This window comes from Mchenga conophoros, linkage group LG13 (genome assembly GCF_057382185.1).
Source record: "Mchenga conophoros isolate Kocher_MC1m ecotype Shallow Benthic linkage group LG13, M_conophoros_male_GT1.1, whole genome shotgun sequence".
NCBI lineage: Eukaryota > Metazoa > Chordata > Actinopteri > Cichliformes > Cichlidae > Mchenga > Mchenga conophoros.
Window position 1 is genome coordinate 33,423,869 of NC_140538.1, and position 12,620 is coordinate 33,436,488.

The 12,620-nt window shown below is 41.5% G+C and overlaps 1 protein-coding gene across 1 annotated transcript in view; it reads right to left on the bottom strand.

Moving 5' to 3' along the window:
* LOC146561777 (heterogeneous nuclear ribonucleoprotein L-like) overlaps positions 1-12,620 on the bottom strand; it is an 84,834-nt gene that overhangs the window by 22,236 nt on the left and 49,978 nt on the right. The window contains exons 8-10 of the mRNA XM_085243076.1: positions 10,879-10,950; positions 2,749-2,966; positions 1,559-1,680 (exon numbers count right to left, since the gene is read on the bottom strand). Of these exons, the coding sequence (XP_085099202.1) occupies positions 1,559-1,680; positions 2,749-2,966; positions 10,879-10,950 (412 nt within the window). The remainder of the gene's footprint in view (positions 1-1,558; positions 1,681-2,748; positions 2,967-10,878; positions 10,951-12,620) is intronic.

A 12,620-nucleotide genomic window follows, 5' to 3' on the forward strand; every position in this document is an offset into this window, starting at 1 on the left:
CTAGACCTCAGTGCAGCGTTCGATACTGTCGACCATAATATCCTATTAGAGCGATTAGAACATGCTGTAGGTATTACAGGTACTGCACTGCAGTGGTTTGTATCATATCTATCTAATAGACTCCAGTTTGTGCATGTAAATGGAGAGTCCTCTTCACACACTGAGGTTAATTATGGAGTTCCACAGGGTTCAGTGCTAGGACCAATTCTGTTTACATTATACATGCTTCCCTTAGGCAGCATCATTAGAAGACATAGCATACATTTACACTGCTATGCAGATGACACCCAGCTCTATCTGTCCATGAAGCCAGATAACACACACCAATTAGTTAAACTGCAGGAATGTCTTAAAGACATAAAGACCTGGATGGCCGCTAACTTTCTGCTTCTTAATTCAGATCAAACTGAGGTTATTGTACTCGGCCCTGAAAATCTTAGAAATATGGTATCTAAGCAGATTCTTACTCTGGATGGCATTACCTTGGCCTCCAGTAACGCTGTGAGGAACCTTGGAGTCATTTTTGACCAGGACATGTCCTTCAACGCACATATTAAACAAATATGTAAGACTGCGTTCTTCCATTTGCGCAACATCTCTAAAGTTAGAAATATCCTGTCTCAGAGTGACGCTGAAAAACTAGTTCATGCATTTATTACTTCCAGGCTGGACGACTGCAATTCATTATTATCAGGATGTCCAAAAAACTCACTGAAAAGCCTTCAGCTGATCCAAAATGCTGCAGCAAGAGTCCTGACAGGGACTAGAAAGAGAGAGCAGATTTCTCCTGTTTTGGCTTCCCTTCATTGGCTTCCTGTTAAATCCAGAATTGAATTCAAAATCCTGCTCCTCACATACAAGGTCTTAAATAATCAGGCCCCATCTTATCTTAATGACCTTGTAGTACCATATCACCCTATTAGAGCACTTCGCTCTCGCTCTGCAGGCCTACTTGTTGTTCCTAGAGTATTTAAAAGTAGAATGGGAGGGAGAGCCTTCAGTTTTCAGGCCCCTCTTCTGTGGAACCAGCTTCCAGTTTGGATTCAGGAGACAGACACTATCTCTACTTTCAAGATTAGGCTTAAAACTTTCCTTTTTGCTAAAGCATATAGTTAGGGCTGGACCAGGTGACCCTGAATCCTCCCTTAGTTATGCTGCAATAGACGTAGGGATTCCCATGATGCATTGAGTTTTTCCTTTCCAGTCACCTTTCTCACTCACTATGTATTAACAGACCTCTCTGCATTGAATCATATCTGTTATTAACCTCTGTCTCTCTTCCACAGCATGTCTTTTATCCTGTCTTCCTTCTCTCACCCCAACCGGTCACAGCAGATGGCCGCCCCTCCCTGAGCCTGGTTCTGCCAGAGGTTTCTTCCTGTTAAAAGGGAGTTTTTCCTTCCCACTGTTGCCAAAGTGCTTGCTCATAGGGGGTCATATGATTGTTGGGTTTTTCTCTGTATCTATGAAGCACCTTGAGGCGACTTATGTTGTGATTTGGCGCTATATAAATAAAATGGAATTGAATTGAATTGAATTAAAGATATGCACATCTTACCAGACATTCAGTCTTTTACCAAACACCTTAATGCTGTTGAGGTGTGTGATGGCCCTGTCCACAGCATACTCATCTCCCATCTCAACCAACGCTGTGCCAGGAACACTCTTCATAAACTTAACCTATAACAAGCACATAGATAACAGCTGTTCTAAAGAGGTACCATACATTGTGAAAGCAGTGTACATGCTTTACTGATGTAAACATTCTTTCATGTTAACCATTAGAAGACACAGTGTACATTAGAGGACATTTGGAAGGCTATCTAAAGTCAGGATATTTTACACTTGTGCTTTTTTGTGACATCAGGTAGTAATTTGCAAAATCCACATTGGAGAATATAGCTATTCTGACTGTGTCATGAAATCAACATACTCTATGAGAACACTGAATGGGTTTGATGTTTGGGGAAGTTCTCTAAGTGTTACAGGAGCAGCAGAATCTATTCGTTATTTTGTTATAAGGTAGCGATGAGCAGATATGGAAATATTATTAACCCTCTCAAGGCAGGCGTTGCCGATTTGCAACAGTTAAAAATTAACAACCTGATTACCCCACATACATATTTTATGAGTTTTTTTTAGAAGTACCACTGCAGGACTTGGTTGTGCATTAGCAACAAAAAGTTTAATTTGAGCCTGAGAGGGTTAAAGTGCTGGGAGTAATTTATGGCATACCGAAAGTGAACAGGAGGAGGCAGATAATTAAACCCTAAAGTTAAAATTTCAATTGTATGAGAAAACAATGTAAACAATCTCTGATATCACATTAAAAAAGGAGAATCAGACCTATGTTTGGTTTGGTTTGGTTTGGTTTGGTTTGCAGGGGTACATCACATGTCCTGACATTAAACAGAATTCAATGACACACAAGCACATGAGTGACAACAAGAAAACGGATAGTACATTTCTAAATAATGCAGTAGGTGTTGATGTACAGAGGTCTAATCCCATTCAATATACTGTCATTTACTTGTGAGTAGGACTGAAGGGCCAGGATATGATAGACACACACACAATTTCTGAGTTTGCTTCCACTGGAATCTTTTTATTGTTTTTACTAGCTTTTCCCTTCCAGCACAATTTCTACAACCTAATTATTAATTAATTGTTAATAAAATTAACAGCTGTTGCCGTGTTTCTACAAAAACACGCCAAAGACACATGAAGAATACACAAACAAACACTTACCTTCTCAATGTTGCCGTAGAGGCAGAAGAGGTTGAAGATGCGGGTGCAGTTCATCTTGGATGGATGGAGGCCACTTACCATGGCAACAGAACTGGGGGCATGGCCAGAGTATGACGAGGATGACTGCGGCAGTGGATAAGACACCATGTCTGGAACGTCCAATGAAGTGAGCTTGTACCTGCTGTTGCCGGGCAGTGGCAGCAGGGGACATGGTGGACCTGGGAAGGCACACATCAAAACAGTCGCTGTCTTGCAAGAACAATGAAAGCCTGTCTGCACCAATCCAATTCTGAACCACTTCATGCGCCACAGGTGAATAAGTGAGCGCACACTCACAGCCAACATGTCATTGGCATGGAAGCTCTTTACTGTGAGTGATGAATCAAAGTACGCCAAAGTAAACTGTGGGGTGACCACCACAACGACAAATGTATCAACAAAACTAATCAGACACTTAAATCACCCCCAACCAAGCAGCAACATAGGAAGACAACTGAAAATGAGAAAAGGATTGATGCCCTGTTATGACTTTGGATGACGTGCCCTAGTTTTGAGATGTGTCATCATCTCTGGATCAGTGTTGGCTTAGGCTAGTGATGGTGATGTGGGAATGTCAGCCTGCTACATCAGATACAGGTATGCCTCTACAAGTGTGCACCCTCTGTTTGGCTGCCTTTTCCTTAGCTGTAGCCTGGATCTGTTAGGATGCCTGGGTCGTTGACCCAGAGTTTTGAGTTTATTATGTTACTTATCATTTCTAGTCTTTGGTTTCTTTGTTGGAGTTCTGTCTTATGGTTTATGTCTCTGTGTTCTCTAGTTGCTGTCTCTCTGTGTCCAGTCAGAGTCTGTGTCTATAGTTCAGTCTGTGTTATGTTTCCTGTTTTACTTTGAAAATCCGTGTCTCATGTAAATGTGTCTGGTTTTGCTTCCTTTGTCTCGTTAGGCCTGATTTGCCCCAGCTGTGTTTCCCTCCTGTTGTCCATTCCCTGATTGCTCTGTGTTTATTTAAGCCCTGTGTTTCAGTTTGTCATTGTCGTGATCTACTGTTATCTTGCTGTGTGGTTTGTCTGTGTAGGTGTATTTTGTATTCTTAGTTTTTGTTACCCTTTTGAGTTCAGCATTAAAGCTGTTTTGAGTTACTTTCTGTCTCCGGAGTCTGCACTTTGGGTCCTTCTCCTGCCTGCACACAGCCATTTCATAACAGGATCTTGTTATAAAAGCAGTGAATGTATAACAAGATCCAACATCTGCAGATGAAAGTTTCGGCCTGCCTCAGCATTGCAAAACCTCCAGCTTCCAACATCAGCATAAAGAAGAGGAAGCCACTCTCATTGCTTAGTAATGACAACAACATTGTCACCCTTCAGACAGACATGTGTAGGTGCAAGGAAAGACTATCATGAAAAGATTTTGTCACTGCTCAGTGACAAAAATACTTATGAGCCCAGGTCTCAGAAGAGGGTGATTGATTGTCTTAACCAGGAAGAACAGGGCGATGCTATTGACTGGACCTCATACCAAATGCTTTATCCTGGGGATGCTACACCAAGGCTGTATGGTTTACTGAAGACATAAACATCGTGTACCTTTAAGACCAATTGTCTGTATGATCAACTCTGTCCTCCATTGGAGGTAGTTCATAAGAGATTACAAGATGACCCTGACCTCAGCAAGAGGATCACTTTCAGCACCAACTACTGTAAGTACTACACCCAGAAACATGGGTGTGCCATGGGTTCCCAAGTTTCACCAATTGTGGCCAACTTATACATGGAAAAAGTCCAAAAGAAGCTTTTGTATCCTACCCTGGAACACCACAAAGTCACTGATTTTCAGCTATGTGGATGACACCTGGGTGAAAATCAAATCTCAGGACGTTCCACATTTAACGGATTACATTAACTCGGTGGACCAACAAATCAACTTCACCAGGGAGGATATGAAAAGTGGGAGGCTAGCCTTCTTAGACTGCGAGATTTCCATCAGTAATGGGGGACATCTAAAAGCTGACGTGTACCGTAAACCTGCACATACGGATCAGTATCTAAGGTTTGACTCGCATCATCCACTGGAGCACAAACTGGGTGTCATCAGGACGAGCGAACACCATTCCCACTGACACAGCGGCCAGGGAGGCAGAAGAACATCACATCAAGAAGGCCCAGAGGATGTGGTTATCCCAGCTGGACTTTTGTCAAAGCGGGGAAAACTCCTAAAGAAAGCTCCAGGCGATCCAGGAGAGAAGGACAACCGCTGCCTAAGCGAAAACCTTTAGTAATCTCGTTTGTCAGAAGTATCGGAACAGCTGAGGTGCATGTTCTCTAAACACTGTATCTCTGTGGCTTTCAAAGGATACATCTTTCACCATCTTACAATGCTGTGATTGCAGCCATTCCCTAACTCTCTGTGAATGGTACTCATGGCCATTGATCAGTTGCCCATTTTGCCAATGACAATTTACAAAATAATAACCATGAAACTGACCTTGCGGCCTATTGTTAGTCGGTGGTGCTAGTGTCTGTCATTATGCAAATGTACCGTTGGGGAAACCTGCAGTCAGCTGAGACTGAAGAAGTCACTTGAACTTTCTCCCACTGAAAACGCTACATAGAGATGAAGAGAATAGACTTTTGGGGATTTCCTTACCTGGATGACTGAGCATGCATCAAGATATTTACTTGGACATTTTCCTACTAACTGCTCTACTGTAGTTCTGGCAGCACTAAGTGCTTGGAGGGACTTCTTGTTTGGAGAGCGCTCGTATTTAGCTTTTGGAGCTCAGTTTACTTAGAAAACAAGAGTAATTGTGCTGGACCTGGCTTCAAACCAATCACTGTTCTTAGAGGTCTTCGTCCCAAAGGTAGCAAAGGCTATTCTGTTTTCTGAGTTGTGCTGTTGGGCTACAGACAGAGCTTTTGTAAGTTTGGGGGGATCTTGGCAAATTCATCTACTACTACTGCATCTGGGAATCGATGCAACCTCAACTTGCAACACACTGGTAAGTGGTCAGTGGCCAGCTATGTTCTTTGTCCTTGAAAGTACTGTATCTGAATTAGCTAGGCGCATTTCGTCCACCTGTCCACCTGTAGATGAAACCACTGACTGGCAACTGAGTATATCATTCCAATGACAAAAAAAGTTATAAAGTTAGACATATTTAATCTTTCTCAAAATATTTCTCCAGGTAGTCTATTGTTAAATTGCAGCAAAGAATAAAAACACAGAGAAGAAACTGTACTGAAAACATCTCAGCTTGATTTGAAATTAATTTTGTTTGTGTGCTCTACAGAGTGCTTTTTAAAATTTGTTGATTTTGTTGATCTTTACTTCTGAGAAGTAAAGATGGGAGAGGGTCCTAACCCAAACCCAGTCATGTTGCTGACCTATTATATGTGAACCTAATTGGTTGCAAAATATTCCTCCAGCTGTTTCCTTTTAGCATTTTATTGCTCCATCCCAATTTTTTTTCATATGTTGCTACAATGAAATTTAAAATGCAGTAATATTTCTCTTAAAATGGTAAATTTTCTCATTTTAAACATTAGACATGCTTTTTATGTGTAACTGTGAAGATGCAAGGAGCAGAGACAATAATTCAATTCATTTCCATTCAAATTTATTTATATAGCGCCAAATCACAACAACAGTCGCCTCAAGGCGCTTTATATTGTACAGTAGACCCCATAATAATAGATACAGAGAAAAGCCCATATGATCCCCTGTGAGCAAGCACTTTGGCGATAGTGGGAAGGAAAAACTCCCTTTTAACAGGAAGAAACCTCCAGCAGAACCAGGCTCAGGGAGGGGCGGGGCCATCTGCTGCGACCGGTTGGGGTGAGAGAAGGAAGACAGGATAAAGACAAGTAAGTTTAAGTATCATGTAGAATACATGTACTGGCGTTACGTATTTAAAATACAAAATATGAGTAACTGTATTCCGTTACAGTTATCGTTTAAAAAGGTGATAATTAGAATACAGTTACTTTGTTGAAATAAATGGATTACACAGCGGTCTTTTCCTGTTTCATATGCTAGGCTATCCCCTCAATATCCCCTTTCTATTTTTGGTAATTCCATGCATTGCCGGAAACCCAAACAAAACACGAAATAAGAGTCTCTAATGTAAGCATCCTGTTAATGTTGGTGGCGTCAGTTACACAATGGACCCAGAGCCAGCGCAACGTGCCAGCAGTGCACAGGCAGGAATGCATTTCTAACTTGGAAATTCCAACACCACTTCACATTTAAAGAAGAAAGGGATGAAGGGCGAAATCTGACCGTGCGAACTCTCTTTGCCAGCAACCAAGCTGCTCTCAGCGTCAAAAGACTCCAACCTAAAGAAACATCTGGAATTTCTTTTTTAAAAACTACGTTAGCCTACTGCAACTAACTTGTTTTAGTTGTGATAGCTGCCTGGGTTATGTACCACTTAAGTATCTTTGATGTACTATTGCTGTGTGATTTATTACTATTACTGAAGGCTACTCACCACTGAGCTAACATTGTTAGCTGCCGTTAGCTTAGGTCTACCTAGAAAAGAGCTGAGGAGAGCCATGGATGGGCGTCACCTAGCAGCCACTGTGCAGAAGCCACAGAGGGCTGTAGCGACGAGCCTGCAGGCTCCACCGAGTCTCGGGCCCAGAAACCCAAAGGCCATCCACACCCCAGACGGGGCCCGACAGACCATGGAGTCTGGGAGTGAGCCACTACATACCTCAGCACCCAGCCCTGGACACCAAGAACCAGCCACCAGCGGGTGGGGGCACCAGCCACTGAAAGGGAGTGTGGTGAGGGGAAATATGTTCTGAGAGAGGTGGAGTCTAAGACCCAACCTGACATATAGACACAAACATGCATTCCCACCCTCATCCAACATAGAGACACACAGAACTGTATGTAGTACACATGCTCACACTCCTCATACAAACACTATACTCCCGGGTCCAGGCACCAGCATCCCCGGAGTGGCAATCCACCCCCAGACCCAGAAGATGGTGAAGAAAACTGAAGGCTCTGCTTCCATTCTACAGGGTGAGCCATTTATATGGATACATCGTAATAACATAGGAATGGTTGGTGATATTAAAGTCCTGTTTGTGGCACATTAGTATATGTGAGGGGGCAAACTCCTCAAGATGGGTGGTGACCATGGTGGCCATTTAGAAGTCGGCCATCTTGGATACAACTTTTGTTTTTTCAATAGAAAGAGGACCATGTGACACATCACACTTGTTGGTAATGTCACAAGAAAAACAATGGTGTGCTTGGTTTCAACGTAACTTTATTCTTTCATGAGTTATTTACAAGTTTCTCTTTGTTCACAGCCATTGACATGTCGAAGAGGTTAACACGTGAGGAGTGAAATCATGTTGATATCTGGTGAACGCAGTAACCGGGTCATTGCAGCAGATTTCAATGCAAGACACCCTACGAGACCACCCATCTCCCATGCTACAGTTAGCAAACTGCTTGCTAAGTTTCGTGAAACTGGTTCAGAGTTGGATTTGCCAAAATGTGGACGTAAGAAAACTGTCACTACTGAAGAAACATCAGTGGCTGTCCTAGCTTCATTCAGCAAGAGCCCACAGCGTAGCACTCGCCGCATGTCACTGGAGAGCGGCATTAGTCGAACATCCCTTCGGCGGATATTAGCTACTCACAAATGGCAGCCTTACAAACTCCAGCTACTGCAGCATCTCAGCGAGGATGACCCAGATCGGCGCACAGAATTTGCAGAATGGGCAAAACAAAAACTGGAGCAGGACCCTCAGTTCACACAGAAGATTTTGTTCAGTGATGAGGCAAACTTTTATGTGAATGGTGAAGTTAACAAACAAAACCACCGCTATTGGTCTGACACTGACCCACATTGGATGGATCCCTCCAAGACTGTTGGAACAACAAAAGTGATGGTTTGGTGTGGTTTATGGGGTACAACGATAGTGGGTCCATTCTTCATCAATGGGAACCTCAAGGCCACTGGATATTTGAAATTGCTACATGATGATGTGTATCCCTCTTTATGCACTGAAGCTGGCACGTTCCCTGAGTTTTTCCAGCAAGATGGTGCACCACCACATTATGGGTGCCAGGTCCGAGCATTCCTAGATGAACAGTTTCCTGGAAAGTGGATTGGTCGTCGTGGGCCAGTTGAATGGCCCCCAAGGTCTCCCGATCTGACCCCCTTAGACTTTTATCTTTGGGGTCATCTGAAGGCAATTGTCTATGGTGTGAAGATACGAGATGTGCAGCACCTGAAACTACGGATACTGGATGCCTGTGCTGGCATTTCTCCTGCGGTGTTGCTATCAGAGTGTGAAGAGTGGGAGAAGAGGGTCGCATTGACAATCCAACACAATGGGCAGCACATTGAACACATTTTATAAGTGGTCAGAAACTTGTAAATAACTCATGAAAGAATAAAGTTACGTTGAAACCAAGCACACCATTGTTTTTCTTGTGACATTACCAATAAGTTTGATGTGTCACATGGCCCTCTTCCTATTGAAAAAACAAAAGTTGTATCCAAGATGGCCGACTTCTGAATGGCCACCATGGTCACCACCCATCTTGAGGAGTTTGCCCCCTCACATATACTAATGTGCCACAAACAGGACTTTAGTATCACCAACCATTCCCATTTTATTACGGTGTATCCATATAAATGGACCACCCTGTACTTTTACACAGTGTTGGGCGAGTTACCTTGAAAAAGTAATTAATTATAGTTACTAGTTACTTCTCCACAAAAGTAACTAAGTTAGAAACTGAGTTACAAGATTCTAAAAGTAATTAATTACTTGAAAAGTAACTATTGCGTTACTTTAAAAAAATGTTTAACCCTCTGGGGTTGTTTTTGCTCATAAGCAGAGTGTTGCTGCGCTGTCCTTAGACCGTAAACAATATTTTTATATATTTTATTTATTGTTTACTCTATTTAATTTGTAAAATATGTGTACACACACACACACGTAGAAAAATATTTAGTATACACATCCAGAAATGCATATACTATTATATATTGTACATATATTTATTAGTTTCAGATGTAGCCATTCTTGTATTTTGCTTGTTTACATTATTGTATTTTGCACAACTCTGTTGCTTGTGAAGCTCGCACACAAGAATTTCACTCACATGTGCTGTACCAATGTACCTGCACATGTGATGTGACAATAAAAGTGATTTGATTTGATTTGATAAACGTGACGAAACTATTGAGGAACAAACACGCGTATATATTGTTTATCATGACTCTGGTTTTACGAGGCCTATCAACACAATTTATAAACTGGTATATGTCACCTTGTTGCTTTGTCTTTAAGTGGTCATGTTATTGGCTTACCACCACTACTTTATTCTTCCTCAGTCAAACAGCAGCACTCATGCGATCGTTTTGCCCCCTTAGCTCCAGGTTTTGTGCCTGATTATTTAAGACCTTGTATGTGAGGAGCAGGATTTTGAATTCTGGATTTAACAGGAAGCCAAAACAGGAGAAATCTGCTCTCTCTTTCTAGTCCCTGTCAGGACTCTTGCTGCAGCATTTTGGATCAGCTGAAGGCTTTTCAGGGAGTTTTTAGGACTTCCTGATAATAATGAATTACAGTCGTCCAGCCTGGAAGTAATAAATGCATGAACAAGTTTTTCAGCGTCACTCTGAGACAGGATATTTCTAACTTTATATATGTATATAAGAATATATTATGGCTTTACGGGATTTGTAAATCATCACATTCTGGGGTTTCTTTTGGGTTTTTTTTTTTTTACATTTTACTCAGTGTTCCAACTTTTTTAGCCCCGTGGATGTATCGACATAGTGGGAGTTCAAAACAGGTAGATTTCGAAGCATCAAAGAGAGAAACCAGGTCACTGTTGCCATGTGCTTTGCCTTCACAACAGTCAAAAGGAAGAAGTCATTGTAAACACAAAAAGCTGTCTTCAGCAGAACCAGGTCAGACACCTGGCAGATGACGGAAAGACAAAACATCAACTACGAGAGAAAGAAGGCAAAGAGTTAACCGAGTGTCTTTTTTTGCCATCAAATGAGTTTTTATTTTCTATTTAATTGTGATTATTCCTGTCTTTGTACTGTGCATTGTGTCTTCATGCTTGTGAAAAATCCTTACTTACCATAACCATTATCACTGTAGGAAGATGGGTGTTCGCCTAAAATGGCCTGTCTCTGTCTTCCCTTTCCACGGTCTGAAATACATACAAATACAGATAACACAAACCAATTATGTGAATGCGAGAAGATTTCACATATACTGATTTAAATGACATTAAAGAACACTTGGAAAGTGTTTCATTCATTCACTGCCTCGTTAGAGATCTGTTAGTACCAATCAAATGGTCCATTAAGGCCGAATGCTTGAACGGGCTGGGTCTGACTGTCTGACTGAGCCTATGTTTGGCAGTGCTTATGTGCTCCCAGATCTCAGCGATTAACTTGATGATTAAGTCTTAATGTGTGACAAATAAATAATACTCTACTTCATTATACTGTTTGACAGACAGTCACAAAGTAAAAAAACACAACCAGAAGACAAGAGAAAGTGTCCTCCACTAATCAGAAGGCTGACAGTTCAGTTCCCAGCTCCAAACAAGCAAGTTAATCCTAAAAACGGAAATACAGGAGGTTAACAACAAGGTGGAAACCATCTAAAAGAGTTTCAGCTGAAACCCAAATAAATGCACCAGAATGATGAAAATAGTAAAGAATTCAAAAGAAATGGAAAGTGTACCACAACATCTATCAGACATGGTGGAAGGCAGCAATGAATGACTGCCCGTGGAACAGGGTCGCTGGCGTTTATTGATGATGTGTCTGCTGGTAAAAGTCTGAATTGTATGGTTGTCGCGCTGACCTAGTAGGTGTGGCTGTTATTCCTCTTTTCCTCCTCCTGCCCTCTACCTGTTCGGTGCTGCTGCTTACCCATGGCCGCTGATTAGACCTTGGGTGCAATCAACAACTAAGCACGGCCTGGTGTGCGCCGCCCTGCCAGGTGAGCCACATTAGAGCAATCAAGGGTGGGCGTGCCGAGTAAACCTTTAAATGCATGCAGCAGTCATTTGACCTGGGTGCAACATACTGAGAGGACGGCAAACAAAGCACTTTTCCACTGTGAGGAAGACTTTGAACAAGACAGGCTATCGGTAAGCTCTTGAGTTCACGTTTTGCTTTTGCAGATGTATCTGGGACTATGGAAGCTCAGTTGTGCAAATGTTTTACGCTTAGGGAAATAGTTGCTGCATTTAAGTTTAATTATATTGACAAAAATGAATGTTTAAGTTTGAATAAATTGTTTGTGCAGTTAGTGTTCCCACATATTTATGTTAATTAATATTAAAAATAGTTACCCCAAATCCTTGGGTGGATCGTAAAACTAGTGAATAAATGTTTGGTTTTGATTTAAAGAAAATAATTCTTTGTAAAGAAAATCCTTAGTTAAAGTCTATTAAAATGTTTGTGAACGCTAAAATGTATACTTTAAAATACAATTGTTTATAAAAAAGTGTTAAATGCAAAAAAGACACATTGTGTATATTTATTTAAGAACCACAGTTAAATTAACACAGTTAACCACATGGTAAATGGCTTTACTGAAGTGTATTTTGTTATTTCATCTGTCTTCTGTGTAATTTATCTGAATGGTTAATGAAATGTTCTTTATTTTTGTGTTGAAAGGTTTTTTACCTGCTGCTACCTACCAGCTATCAAACTAGTTGGTCTAAATAAAGTTGAGTGAAATTCAAAGTCCGGTCTTTTTCAAGTGTGGACACCTCACAGTCAGAGAAACACTTGACAATGGTGCTAGATTCTCTGCTCAGGTTCAGTCAAATGGATCTACACAGCGCTTCACAGTACAAAT